The sequence below is a fragment of the Sceloporus undulatus genome, chromosome 2 (assembly GCF_019175285.1).
Source record: "Sceloporus undulatus isolate JIND9_A2432 ecotype Alabama chromosome 2, SceUnd_v1.1, whole genome shotgun sequence".
Lineage (NCBI taxonomy): Eukaryota > Metazoa > Chordata > Lepidosauria > Squamata > Phrynosomatidae > Sceloporus > Sceloporus undulatus.
In genome coordinates this window covers 58,223,302-58,243,032 of record NC_056523.1, presented here as the reverse complement: position 1 = coordinate 58,243,032, position 19,731 = coordinate 58,223,302, and the positions used below count along the sequence as shown (strand labels likewise).

General features: G+C 40.7%; 1 protein-coding gene across 1 annotated transcript in view; it reads left to right on the top strand.

Moving 5' to 3' along the window:
- The window catches only part of CCDC66 (coiled-coil domain containing 66), a 29,866-nt gene extending 12,895 nt beyond the window's left edge, over positions 1-16,971 (top strand). The window contains 8 exon segments of the mRNA XM_042451234.1: positions 3,007-3,138; positions 3,902-4,143; positions 4,651-4,735; positions 7,688-7,849; positions 12,503-12,650; positions 15,441-15,581; positions 16,154-16,473; positions 16,475-16,971. Coding sequence (XP_042307168.1) covers positions 3,007-3,138; positions 3,902-4,143; positions 4,651-4,735; positions 7,688-7,849; positions 12,503-12,650; positions 15,441-15,581; positions 16,154-16,473; positions 16,475-16,603 — 1,359 coding nt within the window. The 3' untranslated portion in view covers positions 16,604-16,971.
- Positions 16,972-19,731: the final 2,760 nt, after the last annotated feature.

The following is a 19,731-nucleotide window of genomic DNA, read 5'->3' as shown; positions in this document are numbered from 1 at the left end:
GTCACAAGCCCTCCTGATTGCTATTTGCCCGCCAAGGAGGAATGAGAAAGTGGGAGTATCCTCTGCATTGCAGATCGTGGTGTAAGTATCCTTCTGGAGACTTTTGCTTGTGAATTAGCAAAGTGTGGTTTACTAATTCTAAAAAAAGTATATGGACACTATAAAAGAAGAATGCAGACAGACACAGTAGTCAAAAAGAAGGAGAAGAAACCACGGATGACAGATAAAATGCTACAAGCAATAAAAGAAAGAAGAGAAGCAAAACAAAAGGGAGACAGGAACAAACTGAGAACCATGAATTCTACAGTTCAATAACTGGTGCGAAAAGATAAAAGACAAATACTACAATGATCAGTGCAGAGAGATGGAGGACAAGAATAAAAAGGCAAAAAACAAAGAGACTTATTTCAGGAAAAATCAAAGGGAAATTCAGATCAAGGACCAGGATACTCTATGATGATAAAAATAGCATAATTCAAGACCAGGAAGGAATAAAAAATGCTGGATGCAATACACAGAAAAGCTATATACTGTATAAGGGATAACAAAATGGAGATATAGGTCAAAGAGCCATATGAAGATGAGCCTCAAATTTTAAAAAGAGAGGTGGAAGCTCCAATTAAAGAAATGGGAAAAAATAAGTCACCAGGAACAGATGATAATCCAATTGAATTGCTTCAATCCATGCTGACAGAATCAATACCAGCGCTAACCAACATATGTCAACAGATATGGAAAACAAAACGATGGCAAACAGATTGGAAATTATCAATATACATCTCCATCCACCAAAAAAAAAAGACACAAAAGACTGCAGCAGCTATAGAACCGTAGTTCTAATCTCTCATGCCAGCAAAATTATGCTTAAAAGTCCACAACATAGGCTCCAACCATACATGGAGAGAGAAATCCCAGGAGTTCAAGCAGGGTTCAGGAAAGGAAGAGGCACTAGGGACCACACTGCAAACATCTGGTGGCTAATGGAGCGCACCAAGGAATTTCAAAAGAAAATCAGCATGTGCTTTATAAACTGTAGCAAAACCTTTGACTGCTTATGTCATGAAAGGCTATGGAACACCCTTAAAAACACAGGAGTGCCAACACCTCTGATAATCCTGATGAGAAATATGTACAAGAGGCTACTGTCAGAATAGAATATGGAGAAACAGAATGGTTCCCAGTTGACCAGGGGTCAGGCAAGGCTGCATCTTATCACCCTATCTATTCAACATATATGCAGAACATACTGTAAGAAAAGCAGGCTTGAAGACAGAAGGAGGAGTGAAAATAGGAAGGAATATAAACAATCTAAAGCAGTGATTCCCAAACCCTGGTCCTCCGGGTTTTTGGACTTCAACTCCCAGAAGTCCCAGCCAGCTTGGTCAACAGTCACAAATTTTGGGAGATGGAGTCTAAAACAACTGGAAGACCAAAGTTTGGGAACCACTGATCTAAGGTATGAAGATGAGATAATACTACTAGCCGAAGACATCACAGACCTAGAGCAACTACTAAGGAAGATCAAGGAAGAAAGTGCAAAGGCAGGTTTATTATTGAAGATAAAGAAAACAAAGATAATGACCACAGAGAATTTACACAAATTCAACCTAGACAATGAGGAAATAGAAATTGTAAAAGAGTTCTCATACATGGGATCAAATATTGATCGGAGTTGGGACTGCAGTCAAGAAATCATAAGAAGACTAGGAATGGGGGGGTGTAACTATGAAAGAACTAAAAAAGATCCTAAAATGTAAAGATATACAACTGAACATAAATGTTAGAATTGTACAAACCATTGTATTTCTTATTACCATGTATGGATGTGAGAGGTGGACAGCTAAGAAAGTGGATAGGAAGAAGGATTCATTTGAAATGTGTTAGAGAAGAGTGCTGAGGATACCGTGGACAGCCAAAAAAAAAAAAATCAAACAAATGGGTCCTAGAACAGAACAAACCAGAAATCTCTCTGGAAGCCAAACTAAGGCTGTTGTACAGTGGATCCTTGTGATGCACTGGGATTTGATTCCAGGACCCCCTGTGGATAACAAAATCCTTGGATGTTCAATTCCCATTAAATACAATGGCATAGCAAAATGGCAGCCCTTATATAAAATGGAATTTATACTTTTTTTGAATATTTTCAAGCTGTGGATGCTTGAATCTGTGGATAAAAAAATCCATAGATGAGGAGGGCCGACTGTACTTTGGCCACATATGAGAAGAGAGAATTCATGGAAAAAATAATGTTAGGAAAGGTGGAGGGAAGCAGTAAGAGAGGATGGCTGCATACAAGAGTTTATGGGTATGAATTTGCAGGACCTGAGCAGAGCAATGGAGGATAGGGAGTCTTGGAGATGTCTCATCTACAGGTTCACCATGGGTCAAGATTGACTCACAAGTGGATCACAACAACAACTGTAGATTTTAGATATTGCTATAGGACAGAACATATGGTTGACAGAGAGGTAGTCTCCATCCACTTTTGGCATGCATTGTGCACAGTTCTTCCCAGCGTGGAAATGGTGGCCATCTCCTTTTCCTATGCTGCTCTGTGCTGGAAAGGGATAGCATGGCTCTTGCTGTATGGACAGCAGATTGGACCAAATTAAACCCAGTCCAGCTGCCCATATACTAAAAGAACCTGAGGTCACTCCAAGGTTTCTGGGAAACACTGGGCTTCTCCCCAGCTTTGCTTAGTTGGGGAAATGTTAGGAGCAAAATTGAGTTAAGGGCCTAAAACCACAGTATCTTCCCCGTCACATGGACTGCCAGCACCAGTTTCAGGGTGAGTACAGTGTTTTACAGCAGGGTAGACGAGCCTTCTAATTTCTATAGTGTAAAGGCTGGAAATAAAACAAAATGGAGTCAAATTAATTCATCTTGCTTGTCTTCAGTTTTTGCACTACAAAAATGGGATACTTTGTACATGTCCAGCAGATAAGAAGGCCCATTTGTCTGAACCAAATTACAGTTAATGGACATAAAGCTGCTGCTTCTTTTTAGGAACCAACACCAGTAGAGCATCCTTTTAGTGCTGTCAAACGTGAACAACAGAAAAAATGGCTAGAAGAGCTTGATAAACAGAAAGAAGCTGACAAACTACGAAAAATGGAAGAGAAATGTAATTTATCAAAGGTACAGTAATTGATTTAGGAAGTGTAATTTGAAATCAGGAAGCAATTATTTTAAAATGAATTAACAATCTCTCTCATTCTCCCTTCAATACAATATCAAATAGGAGGCAGTTCCTCCTTGCCCTATGGCTGTAAGTTGCCATTTATATTGTGTTTTGTAAATGTGGATCTTCTTCTTGAAAAGAAGAAATTGTTTCATATGCCTATCACTCTGTCCCAGTTAATACAAATACTTGGAGGAGGGGAATGTATATGAAATGAACCAGTACATGTATAGTCATACATAGGGCTGAATTGGAAAGAAGAAAAAGAGGGATATACACTGTTTTCTCCCAAGTACTCCTTCTTTTCATTAAGATCCTTTTCTTTCTCCAAGAGGTGAGAGGTATGTCTGCTGGTGGAGGACTGGGCCCTCAGAGTTCAGATCTGTGCATGGTTTTTCAAAGGTCTTAGTGAAAATAATGGGATTTCGTTTCAAGTAAACATGCTTAACTTGCAGATCAATGCTGTCTCAGTAATAACATACTAAGAAACACAAAGCATTCATAGCTCCTTTATTTTCTTTGGGATATGCCTGTGAGCCTTTAATGGCTCTGTGTATTGTCCAGTGAATTAAAACATTCAAATCCTGCTGTTTAAGAATGTTTAAAATGCATCAGTTATAAATATTTCAATAAACAAACTTTATAGTGCTGGCTTCTTCTTATAATTTAGTAGAAAACTTTATCATAAACTTAAATATATTTTTGCTTCACATTTTATAGGGTGAAGAGCATGACAAGTGGACAATGCATTTTGATTCCTTCAGGAATCAAGCTAACACGTTTTCACAGTGCCCATTAAATACAACATATAAAAAGCAGCCTGAAGTTTTACACCCTTCCCCTGAGGTTCAGGAACCATCTCCTTTTATACCTGCATCTTCATGCCATCTAGTGTCTACAGAGGTTGAAGTTTCAGGACAAACAATTGGAAACAATATTTCAGAGCCAACTCAGAAAACCAGGTGAATGTTTCATTCTATTTTCCTAGTAGATTGCTGCTTGCATTTCATTACCATAATGCTGTCTGTTCTTTGGAGATTATATTTAATAACATGTGTTGGTTTCAGTTGATGTGCTGTGCTTATGTTCAGAATTATAGAATAGCAGTAGCAAGTACATTTCTATAACACTCATCAATGAACTAGCACTCCCTTAGTTTAGAGTGTGTACGCCAATTGCCCCCAATAAACTGGGTATTCATTTTACCGACCTACGAAAGGATGGAAGGCTGAGTGGACCCTGGAGCCACGCAGGGTTGAACTCAGAACCTTGTGGCTGTGAGTGGCTGCAGTACCAGCATTTAACCACTGCGCCACCAGGGCTCCCTTTATAGTTTCCACTAAACTTGTATTACTGCAAAATCACTTAAATGAAATTAAGCTGGTGTGCTGAAACGTTACAGGGTTTTTACTCAAGATTTCGATATATCTGCTTAATTGATGTTGTATAGCCCTCTCTTTTATTTATAGTTTTCTTCGGTCAATGACTGCCCTTTTGGATCCTGCTCAAATTGAGGAAAGAGAGAGGCGACGTCAAAAGCAATTGGAACATCAGGTAGACTAAATAAATAAATAATAGTGTCAGTTACTTCTGATATAGTGTTAATTTTTATTTCCCCTTTTCCCACAGAGATAGAGAAAATATTAACATTTGATCAAAAGCTAAATATAACATGTAAGAGAGAGGTGGTGTGGCAGTGTAGTAACACCCATGACAAATGACACTAAAAATGTGTGATTCTTTATTCATTGCAGTTTGTTTAGTTTTTATCATGTGTACAGAAAGCCTACTATGGATAAACCTGTGCATGTTTTTCTGTATAGTCTATTACCTAGCTGAAATCACTCTCAGTTGGTCATTTTAATTTCCTGACAGAGGAAGTGTGTTTGTGTGTAGGTGCCTTTAAGTTGTCTGTCAACTTATGTTGACCCCATGAATTTCATATGGTTTTCTTAGGCAAGGAATACTTCATCCTATTCAGTATACAAAACTGAGTATAGCAACTAAAGGGCATCCTGAAATCTCAGGTTTTGTTTGCCACATTTTCAGCTGTTAACTTGTAAAAGACATCTTTGTGTTCACCCCATATTCAACACTGCCTCCTTTTACACATGTACACTTCATACACATTTGTTTACATAGGATTGTGGAAGATGAGCTTAGAAAACTGAGACACAAGGGGTTTAAACAACATTACTGTGACTACTGTCACTTGGGCAGTTAATCTGACTGGTTCTCTTACACAAGTGACTGATTATACACATACTGTATTAGCAGAAGGTTCACCTTCTAGAAGTTTTACGTACACTGACTGCACAGTGGGCCCACCATATCAACAGGTTAGCAATCCGCTGATTCGTCTGCCTCCAGATCGCTACACCCCATATTACTCTGTTGTGGCACATGCATGTGGATGTGGTGACACCACCATCCGCATTTCCCCCATCTTTTGCTGGGGGGGGGGGAGGAACTGAACCCCTGTGGATGGGAAGAATCCACTCTACCAGAAAATGCTTTTTATTAGATAATGTTGAATCCAAATTTGAAATTGAGAATGTTTTTCTAGATCTACTTTCAAGACTAATAAAATATTTTTATTCTGGAGCAGCTAACAAAAATATCGATACCCATCTATTTGTTTGATAAAATAAAAATAATATTAAGCTATAGACCCAGATAAACACAAATGTGTCATTATAATTGGTAAAATAACTTTATTATTAAAAGCTAAAAGCCGTCACAATTTGATACTGGTCCAGCCAGTAGATACAAAAGCAATGTAAAAAGATCAAAACACAGAATTTCTGGAAAAAAATACAAATAAACAAAATAATAATAATAATAATAATAATAATAATAATAATATAATCCCATCAATAAGATACAGTAATACAACAATAATTATAAAAACATATGGCAAATGAGACTTCTAATCTTCACTCCCATCTTGAGAACTAAGTCTAAACTTACTAGCAGCTAAAGCAAATTTTGCCACCATGGAGGTAATTAATACATCATTACCAACCAAAAGCATCTGTTTGAAAGAGAATGTAAGATATGATAAAGGGATTTTTTTTCTAGGAGCTGTATAAAGAGGGCAATGTAAAAGATAACGTTCAGTATTCTCCACTATCCCAGTTTTACAAATAAACAATCTTAGGTGGATGGAGGTGTTATTATATCTGCCTGTCAAATAGGCAGAAGGCATACATTGAAACCGTAAGACTGTGAATGCTTTTTCTAATAGGAGCCAAAGTAAGATTAAAAAAATAATTCTCTAATCCAAACGATGTTTTATATAATGGAAACCAAAAGGAGAAAGAAGAGTTCGAGAGTGATTGTGAGTCGGCCCATTTTGCTACAAGATGGATTTTTCCTTTAATCAGTTGCTTAACTCTACCGGTGACATAATTTGGTAGTGAGTCAACATTAATCTCATAGCTCTGCAGTATCATTCTGACACGATATATCCAAGAACTTGAGGAGTTAGAAGATAATTGCTCTAAACAGTATTTTTTGGGGAGCTTGAAATCACTCATGGTCAACAACTTCAACCAGTAAAAAGCAAGTGCAATACAGTATGTATACCGGCTTGAAGGGCAATTTGACCTGTTTCTGCTCTCAAAAAGGAGACAGGGGTACTTTTAGGAACAGCTAACAGGGATCTCAAGAATGAATTCTGAACAATTTCCAAATTAGAGATACTATTATACCCCTGAATTTCTGCACCATATAATAGTTGAGGAACAATTTTTCTTTGATAAACCTCAATAGAAGGGGCTACCAGTTAACCTCCTTGAAGTCTATGGAATTTTAGGAGGGAGTTTATAGAATGAGATGATTTTAACTTGGTTACAACAAAATGTGTTTTCCATGACAAGATAGATTGAAATCTTAAGCCCAGTTAATTGAAATAGGATTGTTGATCTATAGATTTTGCCTCTGGACTCCAGCAGTGAAGTTTTTCTTTAAACCAAAAACCACAACTTTGGTTTTAGAGTTATTAACTATTAACATTTTGTTTAAATAAAATTCACTTAACTTCTTTAAGAGTCTTCGCATCCCGATTAAAGTAAGCAAGATCAGATAACAGGACAGATGCATATAACAGAACAGAAAGTTTAACATCCTGGATAGATGCTGGAAAGAATCTTGATCCTTTTAAATTCTGGACAACATCATTTATATAAAACTTAAATAAAAAGGGGGCCAGGAGGCAGCCCTGATGCACTCCTGTCTGTAGGAATATTATTGGATAAAACTCCATTTGCCCTAAGTCGGACCCTAATGGTAGTATTACAATGTAACATTTGAGTCATTATAATCCTGATCAAGCAATATTAAAACTCTAATGCAATTGATAGTTGAGAAGTTTTTTTTAAAACAAAAAGCCAAATAAAAGATATCAATGGAACGTCTTATCCTTAGAACCTTTTACTGCTTAGATGTATGTATGTAATAATTACTGGCAATTACATCTGTTCATGATGTGTTTAATGTTTCTAGAAAGCCATAATGGCTCAAGTAGAAGAAAAACGGAAGCAGAAACAACTTGAAGCAGAACAAAGGAAACAGGAAGAGCAAGAAGAAGAACAGAGGCTCACAAAAGAACAGGAAATGATGAAGAAGCAGTTTGAAGAAGATCTGTTTAAGCAAAAACAAAAAGAGGTCAGCATCTTACAGCATACAGTAGCAGAAGTTGAAATCAGCAATTTAATTTAGATAGTGGCATTTGATGCAAAATTGTATTTATTTCCAATTTTTGCTTCTGTTTAATCCTTGTTGAAATAGATGGGACATTATAGTTTCCCAAAGTAAGGTTTTCTTGTAGAATTCACACACAACTAGAAGGTAGTCATGCCCAAGACTGCCAAGCTACTCACCTGTTTCTCTTTATCTGCCAACAGAATACCATCTTTTTGAATGTTTCGTTATGTGGTTTAGTAGCTTCCTCCCTTTAAACTTCACTTTCTTTATCTTGTATTTCTCTTACTTTTTTATTTACATATTCTACTGCAAACAAACACTCTCCACTTCAGGGCTTCAGTACCTTTTGTTGCTTTTATGGCCTCAGCTTTTCATTGTAAACTCTGTTCCACCTATGGATGAAAGGTTTCTTCATCTGATGGGCATTCTCTGTGTCTTTTCTATCTTGGCGATGGACATTTAGCCCAACAATGCTTCATTTGTAAGGACTTCACATCTCAGATTTTAAAGAATCAGGCTTCACGACTAAAACTTCATTGTTGAAAGCAGTTGCTTAAACTCATCAGTATCAGTATGAGGAGGAAGAGAAGACCGTTGAGCAAAGTCTGGTTGAAGAATCCCTTCAATCTGTACAGAAAGAGTATGCAGATCAAATGTGCTTCATACTAACAGTCTATCCATTTCAGTTGGAATGGGTGGTACCAAATGTACTTCTGTGGTTAATACCAAATCTGGCAAAGCCGCTGATGATGGTAGAGATTTGTCCTGAATCTGTTGAACAAGGTACAGTGGTGCCTCGGGTTACGAAATTAATTCGTTCCGCGGCCGCTTTCGTAACCCAAAAAGCCTTCGTAAGCCGAATTGCCATAGGCGCTAATGGGGAAAAGCCGCGATTCCGTGCGAAAAAGCCGAAAAAAGCACCAAAAGTTTTTTCGTAACCCGAAAAAACATTCGTAACCCGAAACAATAATTCCCTATGGGATTTTTTCGTATCCCGAAAATTTCGTAACCTGGGTATTTCGTATCCCGAGGTACCACTGTAGTGTTTTGGTTTCTTTTCATCATAGGTTTGGAATCATTCTTTTTCTTCAGTTCAAAGTGCCCAACTGGTGAGGTCACATGCTTCCTCCCAGATGCAGAATGGGGAGAGCAGTTCTTCAATCTCTGTGTTAGAGGAATTGGTGGTAAAGAATCCCTGCTACCGGTGTAGCTGTAGTCCATAGGGCCAACAGTTTGGACTATTCAGATGTGTTCAGGATCAAAGAGAGTTGATGCTAAGAGCACTTTCAATACTGAAGGTACTGTTGGCTTTGAGGAAGTCATAGTCATTATCATGATAGGTTGATAATAAGGCAGTGAGATGACTCACTATCCCACCCTCCTGCTTGTGTTTGGCTGATTAAGTTCAAGGCACTTGGGCAGTATGTGATTGTTTATTTGTGTTAGTAAGCACATTCCAAGGCAGGGACAACAGGTTCAACAGGTTTTGTATTTTAACGGTACCAAAGAGCGATGCATCTTTGGGGTCTAAAATTTGGTAAATTGTTGTTGTGTGCCTTCAAATAATTTCCAATTTATTACAAACCTAAGGCGAACCTATTATGGGATTTTCTTGGCAAGATTTTTTCAGATGATGTTTGCCATTGCCTTTTCCTGAGGCTGAGAGCATGTGACTTGCCCAAGTTCACCCAGTGGGTTTCATGGCTGAACAGGGAATCGAACCCTGGTCTCTAGAGTTGTGGTCCAGCGCTCAAACCAGTATACTACACTGGCTTTGCTGTCTGGGAAATTTGCCCCGGTCACCCTGCACTCCATTCTACCATTTTTTCAGAAGGGAGACTTGCTTGCATCCATAGATCTTTGAGATGCCTGCTTTTATGTTGGCATAAAGCCACAACATTGCAGGTTTCTCAAGTGATTAGTGGGGTACCAGTGGATGCTGACTTGGGCTCTGTGCTACTCAACATTTTTATCAATAATTTGGATAATGGAACGGGGGGTATTCTTATCAAATTTACAGTAGCTCTCAAAGCACAGACTAGTTCCAAAGGGAGAAATACAGTCATTCAAATAAGCTGGACCAGAGCCATATGGGGCTTTATACATCAGGACTGGCATTTTGAATTGTACCCAGACTGGCAGCCAGTGGAGCTGCTGTATCAAGAGAATTGTGCGTTCCCTGCAGCCAGCCTCAGCAATCTGACTGCATCTCTTGGGACTAGTTGAAGTTTCCGAGCACTCTTTAATGGTAGCCCCACATAGAGTGTGTTACCTTAGTTACATCCATGCTTTAGTTGCATCCAGCTGGAATGTAACTAAGGCATGTGTCACTGTGGCCAGATCTGATATCTCAAGGAACTAGCGCAGCTAGTGCCCAACCTTTAACTCTGAAAATACACTTTTGGCCAGTGCTGAAACCTGAACTTCCAGGCTCTGAGCAGAATCCAGGAGCATACCCAAGCAGTGGCATCCCCTTCTGGAGTGTCACCTAGTGTGAGGGATTGGGTTTCAGGGGGCAGGGCCAAAAGGGCATGCCCTCACCTCCCTGCCCAGCACAACTTTTACACACAAGTAAATCCATGCTGGCTGAGGAGGAAGGGATGCCCTGTGCCTCTCCATGCCTGTCATGGCTTTACATCTGAATAAACCCATGATGTGCAGGGAGGAAGGGGTGCCCCAGGCTTCTCTTTCCCTGCCCATCCTGGCTTTGCACCCAAGTAAGCCTGAGCTGAGCAGGGAGGAAGGAATGTTCTGGGAGGTGTGGGGGGACTTTTCAGCCAGGTGTCACCCAGTGAAGGTTTTCTCTACTTCCTACCCTGTCTTAAATTCCCTCCCAGGAAATAAGACGGAAGCAGAAGAATCCAATGCCAACATGGGAAGGTTCTCTATGGTCCCACTCCACTCAGCTGGATGGGACTTCTTGAGACCACCTTGATCCCAAAAGCAATTTGCTGCCACCAACAAATGATTGACCAGTTACCACCCTAGCAATGCATTGGGATGGTGCTGAGCCTTATACTGGTAACCTACGATTAGAACAGACACTAGTCAAGCTAAGGCTATTAAAAGGAATGAAGAAGAGACAGAGTATTGAAGCAAAAGGTTTAATATGAAGTACAGAACATTAAAAGTAAGACATGGAGGACACTGGTCCTCTACCCACAAACCTAAAGAATAAGTGACAAAATAATCATTTCAGCCAAACATACCCCAAACCTAACTGCCTAAGAACAAGCCAAAGGCCTTGCTCTTCCTCAGGCCTTCTTACTCTCAACCACCTTAACTGTCTTTTTTCAACAACCATCCAGAAGATTCTTTTCTAACTGCCCTCTGATTGGCTGGTTGCCCTCACACCACCAGTGGTGTCATCACTCATCATATTACAGTACCCCTTCCCCTAGGGAAGAAGATCCTGATAAATGGAGGGACTCCCACTTATCACACACCCCTCTTCTGTGGTGTCACCCAGTGCGCTCTGCACCCCCCTTGTGATGCCATTGCACCCAAACTGTAGACCTACATCTTTAGGGGGAGTGTAACCCCATCCAGCACAGGCTGAATCCCTAGTCCCTAATCTACCTTTCAAATGACTAGGAGCTCCTCCATCTTATCTGGATAAAGTTTCAATTTGTTAACTCTCGTCCAGTCAATTACTGATGACAGGCACTGGTTTACGACCAAAACGGCTTTCTTGGATTGTGATGGAAAGGAGTAATAGAAGTGAGTGTCATCCGCATACGAAGGCGCTGAACTCCAAAACTCCAGTCAACTTCTTCCAGCAGTTTCATGTACAGTCTGCCCTTGTCTTACGCAGAGAATCTGTTCTGGACCTCCCCCCCCCCCCCCCATAAGGCAAAAAGCATGTATGCTCGTGCCCCATTGGATATAATGAGGTTCGTGCACGCTGCATAAGTGTGCGTGTGTGCCATTCCCCCATTCTCCTATAATGAATGTACATGTTAAGTAGCATGGGGGGGGGAGGACAAAACATAACCCATTGCCTATGGGCCAATGGCCAGGGGGGTGAACAGGAATCCCCCAGCACCACCTTCTGGGTTTGCTCCTCTAGGAAGGAAAGGATCCACTATAAATAACAGTGCCCCTAGTTCCATCCCAGCAAGGCAATCCAGAAGAATACTATGGTCGACGGTATAAAAGCCACCAAGAGATCCAGTACGAACAACAAGGACACATTCCCCTCCTGCCAACATGGCTCTAGTCACTTTCTCACTTGTTTAATTTGCACTAGCTCCCTAGAAAACCAGGGGGCTGGTTTGACTTCATTCTGTGAGACGTGGACATTTCTCCATTCCAGAGGTCAAACTGGTTGACAGGGTCACATAACAAGGCAGCAGGAATCTCCCCAAGAGGTGCCAAAATATATACTATAGCCGAGATCTTGTCCATGTGAAGTTACACACTGATTTTGTGATACAAATATATTCCCCTGTTTGTTTAATATAAATGTTCATTTTCTGTCTCACACTATACAGTTCTTTCCTCCTTTAAAATCCATATAAGATGCAAGTCAAATAGTATTCAATACAGCTCCAAGATTTCTTCATAGTTACCTTGTTCAATGATCTTTTGTGTATATTTATTTTATCCTATTAGGAAATTATGGCCAATAAGACAAATGAGCTGTATCAGACAATGCAGAAAGCTCAAGAGTTGGCCCAGAGAATGAAACAGGAACAGCGTATTAAAGATCTGGCTCAGAAGGGGCATGATATTTCTAAACTGCAGAAGAATCTTGGTAGTGGTAAGTACCAGGCATTTAAGTAGGGCTATTGTACAGATGTAACCAGATATATGTCTCATTGCTGCTTGATAACTACACACAACATCTGCAATCTTTGCCATTTATAATGCTTGGTGGTAGATTTTCAAAGACCCATAGGCGGGTTACAGACCGCCGAAAAGTGGTGGCCTGTACCCGCCCCTTTCCCTGGCAGCCACTGAGGCCCCGATCCGCCACATTCTGGGCTGCTTGGCCCCTTTCTCCTCCACGTCGCTGGCATAGCCATCTGAAGGCTGCGCCCAGCGACGCAAAGCCAAGAAGGAGCTCCGAAACGGAGCTCCTTCTTGCGCTGCGTAAAGGGCGCTCTAAGTGCCCTCGCGTGGTGCAAGGACGTCATGTCTGCGCCGCCTTGTTTGGAGGCGGCGCGGTCGTGACGTCATGATGGCGGCGGCCGTGTGGAACAGCTGCCGCCATTTTGTGCGTGCTCTGCGCGTTAGGGTTGGGGGCATCCGGAAAGGACGCCCCTTTCTAACCCTAGCACGCACAGAGCGCACACTTTTAGGCCCATTTGTAATGGGCCATAATTCCTTTTTATAAATCCTTGAGGCACCGTAATCGCCATGCCTTTATTGCAGAGGTAGGCAGCTGCAGCAGGTGTGGGGGGCAATTTTAACCCCTGGCTTTTAGTTGAAAATTGCAACTGGAAGTAATTTCAAGTAGAAATGTCCAAGTTTCTAGGGTTTAAGAATGGTTGGAAGGGGATTTAGTTCACTTCTCTTTGACACCTCCAGGAGGAGCAGTTAACCATGTTGAGAAGGAAGATGCCTGAAAAATTTAAACATTTTTGGAAAGTTCAGGAGCTAAGCATGCCAAGGTTCACTCAGCCTTCCATCCTTTTGTAGGTTGGCAATTGGCTAACACTTGTACACCGCTTAGAGATTGCATAGTTCACTATAAAGCGGTATAGAAATATAGGTGCTATTGCTAAGAGGAGAGAGAAGAGAAGAACGGTGTCACTGCAGATTTTTGCAGCAGTGTTGTCATCTTAGAAGGCTGAGGCAGTCTTGGAATGAGGTGGAGCAGAATCTGTAGTATGCATGTTTGGGTTTTGTTTTTATTTTTTAATATTCACATTCTTTCCACTTCCAAAGGATCCTGTGCCCCTACTCCACAAAATCTGAGGACCAATTGTAGTTAGTTCTCACATTTACCCTACCTTGTTTTTGTTGTTGTTGTGCCACCAAGTCGTTTCTGACTCATGGCAACCCTAAGACAAATCTGTTGTGGGTTTTCTGAAGCTGAGAGAGTGTGACTTGCCCAAGTTCACCCAGTGCATTTCCATGGGTGAGTGGGGATTGGAATTCTGGTCTCCAGAGTTGTAGTCCAATGTTCAAATGAATGCATAACACTGTAACTGAAATGTAGTAGTTAAACAAGCAAACTGTAAGCAAATAATGTGACTTTCAGGGGTGCAGTTTCTCTAGCAGAAATAAATATACCTCACAATTCTGGAGTGGGTTCCCCCTCCAGGTGTATGAAAAATAGCATTTACATCAATTTTTGTATCTGTGGTCAAATCTCGCTGCAGAAATAATCCATTTTGAGACTGCTTTAACTGCATTGGCTCAGTTCTGTGGAATTCGAGGACCTGTGGTTTTGCAAGACATTTAGCTGCCTTTGTCAGAGAGCTCTGGGTTCAAAACACACTGCAATTCACAATATTCCATAGCATTCAGCCATGGCAGTTAAAACAGTCTCAAACTGGATTATTTCTGCTGTGTTTTGAACCACTATCAAGAACGCTGATTCAGTACCCTTAATGGGACAGCGGGGGGGGGGGGGGGGCGTATTACCACTCTATCTCCATTGAGAGAGTTTTTGCTATGATGCCATGATAATCCATTGTTTGACTGGTTAGGAAGCCCTGGTATGAGATTTTGTTTAATGTTATGAATTGAGCCACAATAAAGGGAAATAGTTATGAAGATCCACCCTTCACCAAACCAAACCAAAAGAAAAAAGAAAGAAAAAAGGATGGAGCAATTTTACATCTTCTTGTAATCTTTTTCTCCCTGAAATATTTGAAGTGAAATTTCTGACCAGGTATGTCCAATGTGGGCAAAGAAGTCATAACTCAATTCTTTAATTTAAACTGTGGGCTGAAATAGATGGCCCGGTTAAGCTGGCTTCACACTGGCTTGAGGGTGTGGCATTTAAACATGCCACACCACACCTCCAAACCAGACAAAAGCTGCACCAGCAATTACACGCTGGCTGGCTTCTATCCAGCTTGGGGGCATGGCATTTAGATGCCACTCACCCGGAGCTGGCTCTGGAGGCAATGGGGTAGCTTTTTTCCTCATCCCAAATATTTGGGGCAGAAGCTGGCTGGACTGGGGCTGCTTATCTGTTTATTGCAGCCCAAATGCAACCTAAAACGGGCAGCTCTAAGCAATCCATTTTTGACCATCTGTTTCAGCCCTGTGTCAATGGTTTAAAGAACAATTCTCTGGATCCTGTGGAGGAACAGTTCACGATCACATGGTTATATCTCCATGTATTTGTCTTTCTCCCTAAAGACCTCATGCGTGGGGATAGAACCCGTGATTGTAAATGGCTCCTCTTCACATAGATTCTATGTCATAGAACAATGACTATGGTAAGAACCAACACATCATTCCCAAACCTTTTATTCCCACATAATCATTATTTAGGAGCATGAATTTCAATTAATTTGTGAATTCTGTGTTAAACTAATGTGAATGTCTGAAGCATTGCAGTTGGGAGCATTATGTAATTTTTCCCCCCTAGGTGATGTACAGTATGAGAATTATTGTACTGATCTGGATGTCACTGATCACCACAATCACTTTTCCAAAGAAAATGGCAGTACAGTGAATCGGGATGTCAAAACTCTTCTCTCCTCGCGGAAGGACACTGCTGTACAGACAGGTATGCTTGTCCATTATAGATACAGTGCTACCTCGGGTTACGAAATTAATTCGTTCCGCCGCCCCGTTCGTAACCCGATGCATTTCGCAACCCGAAAAGGGCTTTCCGTTAGCGCTGGAAAGCCGCGCGTTTGAATTTCGCGCCGAAAAAAAATTCGTAACCCGAAAAAACCTTCGTATCCCGGAACAGTTTTTTCCAATCTAACTTTTTCGTATCCCGGAAATTTCGTAACGCGATCAATTCGTATCCCGGGGTACCACTGTATATAAACAGGGTTATTTATACTTTTACTAATAGGACACTTTTATTTGGGGAAAATTCCTATGCTGTGTTCAGTAATGAGGCACTAGTTCTTCTGTAAACATCTTTATGAGTGAGCTATAATCAACTTTTTTCTTCATTGTCTTTGTGACTCTCACAAATGGGTTATCTTGCACTTGCACAGTACATTGTTCAGACCTTCTAGAACTTTGTAGAAGCATTTTTATGGTAGTCCTGGCTGATTATTGAATAAATCTTGTGATACACAAAGGAGACTATATAACATAATAGGTTGTTGTTGTTGTTTACAGAAACCACTAAGACTGATGTATCCCCCAGTACTGAAAATTCTGCTGTGCAGATAGGAAGAGTGGACTGTGCATCTCCTGATATTGCCATAGAATATACTAAAGTGGACTTAAGCAGCAAAAAATGTAAGAAAGAGGCACACTGTCTAGATAACAAGATGTCAGAGAAGGAGAATATTGTCAGCTATTGCAATCTATATGAACAGTCCATACAAAAAAAGAAACAACTCAAAGAAAAGAATGGGCAAAAACCAGACTGGAACATAAACAAGCCTTGCAAGAGGTATATTCCAGCATCAGAAAAATATCCAAGACGGCTGCAAAAAACAAAGGGAAGAAAAGAAAGCGCGTCGACAGATGGAACTGCTTCAGTTGGTTGAAAGAAACACTCCTGGACATCTCAGTCAAAAGAGAGTCATTTCTTCTGGTAGATCCCCCCTCACCTCGCAGTGATGATAATAAGAACAAGGTGAATGCAGTGAGAATGTGGTATACAAAAACTGTTTTGTAACTTAGCTTGTGATTGTATGACAAATGTAAATGTTTGCAATAACAATCAAATGGACAAAAGCTCAGAAAGAGAACTCATACAAGACACAAGGCTCTTAAGTGTAAATGAGATGTACTTAGAGGCAACAGTATGTTTATTTTGTTTTATCCATTTGTTGTTCAAGATGCTGGGCGAGGAAATAAAGGATTCCCTGTATTCAAGAGGTGCTAGCCTCATCTGATCCAGAAAGTGAATTTTGTTGTGAGCATAAAGAAGTTTTTAAAAGAGAGATTCCCCATCCTGTTGACATAGTAAAGCCTTGTAAGCCCCATCCTTGGCTTTCTTTCTTTCTTTTTTGGCTCTTTTTTGGCCCTTATGTAATTATATTTAAGGTAGAGCCAGTATGGTGTAGTAGTTTGAGGATTGGACTACAGCTCTGAGACCAGAGTTTGAATCCCTACTTGGCCACAGAAACCTGTTGGATGACCTTGGTCAAGTCACATTCTCTCAGCCTCAGATGACAGCAAAGGCAAACCCCCTCTGAACAAATGCTGATAAGAAAACCCTGTGATAGGTTTGCCTCAGGGTCACTTTAAGTCAGAAATGATGTCAAGGCACACAACAACAAGAGACAAAGTCATTTAATCCTCAGAAACTGATAGAAAGAACTGTTACATCTTTTTCAAGAGTGTAGAAGAAAAACACATAGCTTTCAAGTAGAGAACTACTGTAGCCAGCAGTTAGGGTTCTTATTTCTGAAGAGAAATTTGAATCAATAGGAGAAATAAATTATATTACTTAATTTAGTGGAGCTTCTTAATCATAGAATCATAGACTTGGAAGAGACCGCAAGGGCCATCTAGTCTAACCCCCTGCCATGCAGGAACTCTCAATCAAAGCATCCCCAACAGATGGACATCCAGCCTCTGTTTAAAGACCTTCAAGGAGGGAGATTCCACCATTCTCCGAGGAAGGAGTGTGTTCCACTGTCAAACAGCCCTTACTGTCAGGAAGTTCTTCCTAATGTTGAGGTAGAATCTCTTTTCCTGGAGCTTGCATCCATTGCTCTGGGTCCTAGTCTCTAGAGCAGCAGAAAGCAAGCTTGCTCCCTCCTCAATATGGCATCCCTTCAAATATTTAAACAGGGCTATCATATCACCTCTTAACCTTCTATCCTCCAGGCCATTGGCATTTTTAGCTGCCTCATCACACTGTTGACTCATGTTCAACTTGTGGTCTACTTGGACTCCTAGATCCCTTTCACATGTAGTGAAATGAGCATGCTTAGGATTAAATTAAATTAAGGGAGTCTTACTTTAATAGTCTTTATTCTACACACACACACATATGCAAATTTTGTGTGTATGTGTGTATGTCCGTCTGTCCCCCCCTCTATCTATCTATCTATCTATCTGTCATTATACAGGAAAATCTTAGGAGGCATCGGGACATTTTCACAATGTTTGTAGCCCCTCCTGTGCCATTTTAGGTCCAGGAGAGACCTTTTTTTATAGCAAAAGTAAGCAGAAGTCACTTCCTTTTTCACAAAGGGCTTCCAAAAACATGGTGAAAATGCCCACTGCAACCTCTAAAGGAGATTTGGTTACAATTTTTTTAAACATTTTGTAAAACTGTTTGCTCACTTGGAATCCCAATGTGGAAATGCCCTCCACACTCCCAGAGGGCTTTTGGTGGCATTTAGGCGCAAAAGGATTTGTTGGGTCCTCTCGAGGAAAGGGGCTGGAGGCTGCATGCAGCCCATGAGCCCTTCTGCTTCCTCATCAGAACCCTGTTCCAATAATAAGCTAGCAAGTTAATTAAACTGAAATGATTATTTATGTTGCCTTAGTTAGCATATGCCGCCTGATTATTGCCCATTTATTCAGAAGAAAGCCCCACGAAGTTTAGTGGACTTCTCAGTGAATGTGCATAAGACTGAACCCCCTGTTAGTAACTTTAAGCTGCTCTCACCTACATGGTGGCTTCTCTTTCCCAAAAGAGTGCTAAGTTGCTTTTTTCAGTGAGTGATCTGTGATGGACATCGGTACATTTGACATGATGACACATAGTGAAATAAACTGCCAGTGCCCTTTCATATAATTTATTAACATAATTTACATCTTGGTTTTTGCCACACCCAGTTTAAAGTGGCGTACAATAATAATATACAGTACATTTGTGAAAAAATAAGATAGCTTTCAATAACATCTAACAGATACTGCCACCATCTTCAGTGACACTGGTTTACACTTTTAACAGTATCTCCCAAAATTGGTTGGATCTAATTTCTATTCTGAGTAGAGTTCTGCTCAGAACAATCTGATCGGTGCAAAAGGGAAGATATTCTCTCCACTGATGACCTCTCAGTGTCCTTTTCCCCACCACTGTGGACCGCAGCCTCCAGAGCAGATTTTCAGTGGGCATAATAGATTTCCAACATGATGAGGAGGAGTTTAAATTCAGACCACATCACCACCTTTTGCTAGTGGGATCCCAGCACTGTGTCAGATGCCTCCGACAGAGGAAAGGAGGCCTTCCATTTACGGGCAGCCAGTTCAGGATCTAGCCCAATCATTTGCTCTCACAGTTACATTTAAGCCTTTTTGTGAAATTTCTGCAAGTTCCTTTTCAGTAAAGGCAAGGATGAAAAGGCTGGTATTGCTGGTTTTGTACTTATTAAAACGGTGAGAGGAGCCATTTTTAAGCAGGATTATCCATAGCCTTTAAAATATATGGCTGCTAACACAAAAAGTTTTTTAATTTTTTGATGAGCCCTGGTGGTGCAATGGTTACATGCCAGTACTGCAGCCACTCACTCACAGACCACACAGTTGTGAGTTCAATTCCAGCCAGGAGCTCAGGGTCAACTCAGCCTAGCATCCATTTAAGTGATCCAAGGTCACTAAAATGAGTAAGTACCCAGCTTGTTGGGGGTAATTAGCTTACACATTGTAAAAGGCTTAGGAAGTGCTTAAGTGCACTAATAAGCGGTATAGAAATATACTTGCTATATAAAACTTGAAATACATCTATCATTCATGACATATCTTGGACCCATTCATATTCTTCAGTTCTTCAATGGTGAGAAAGT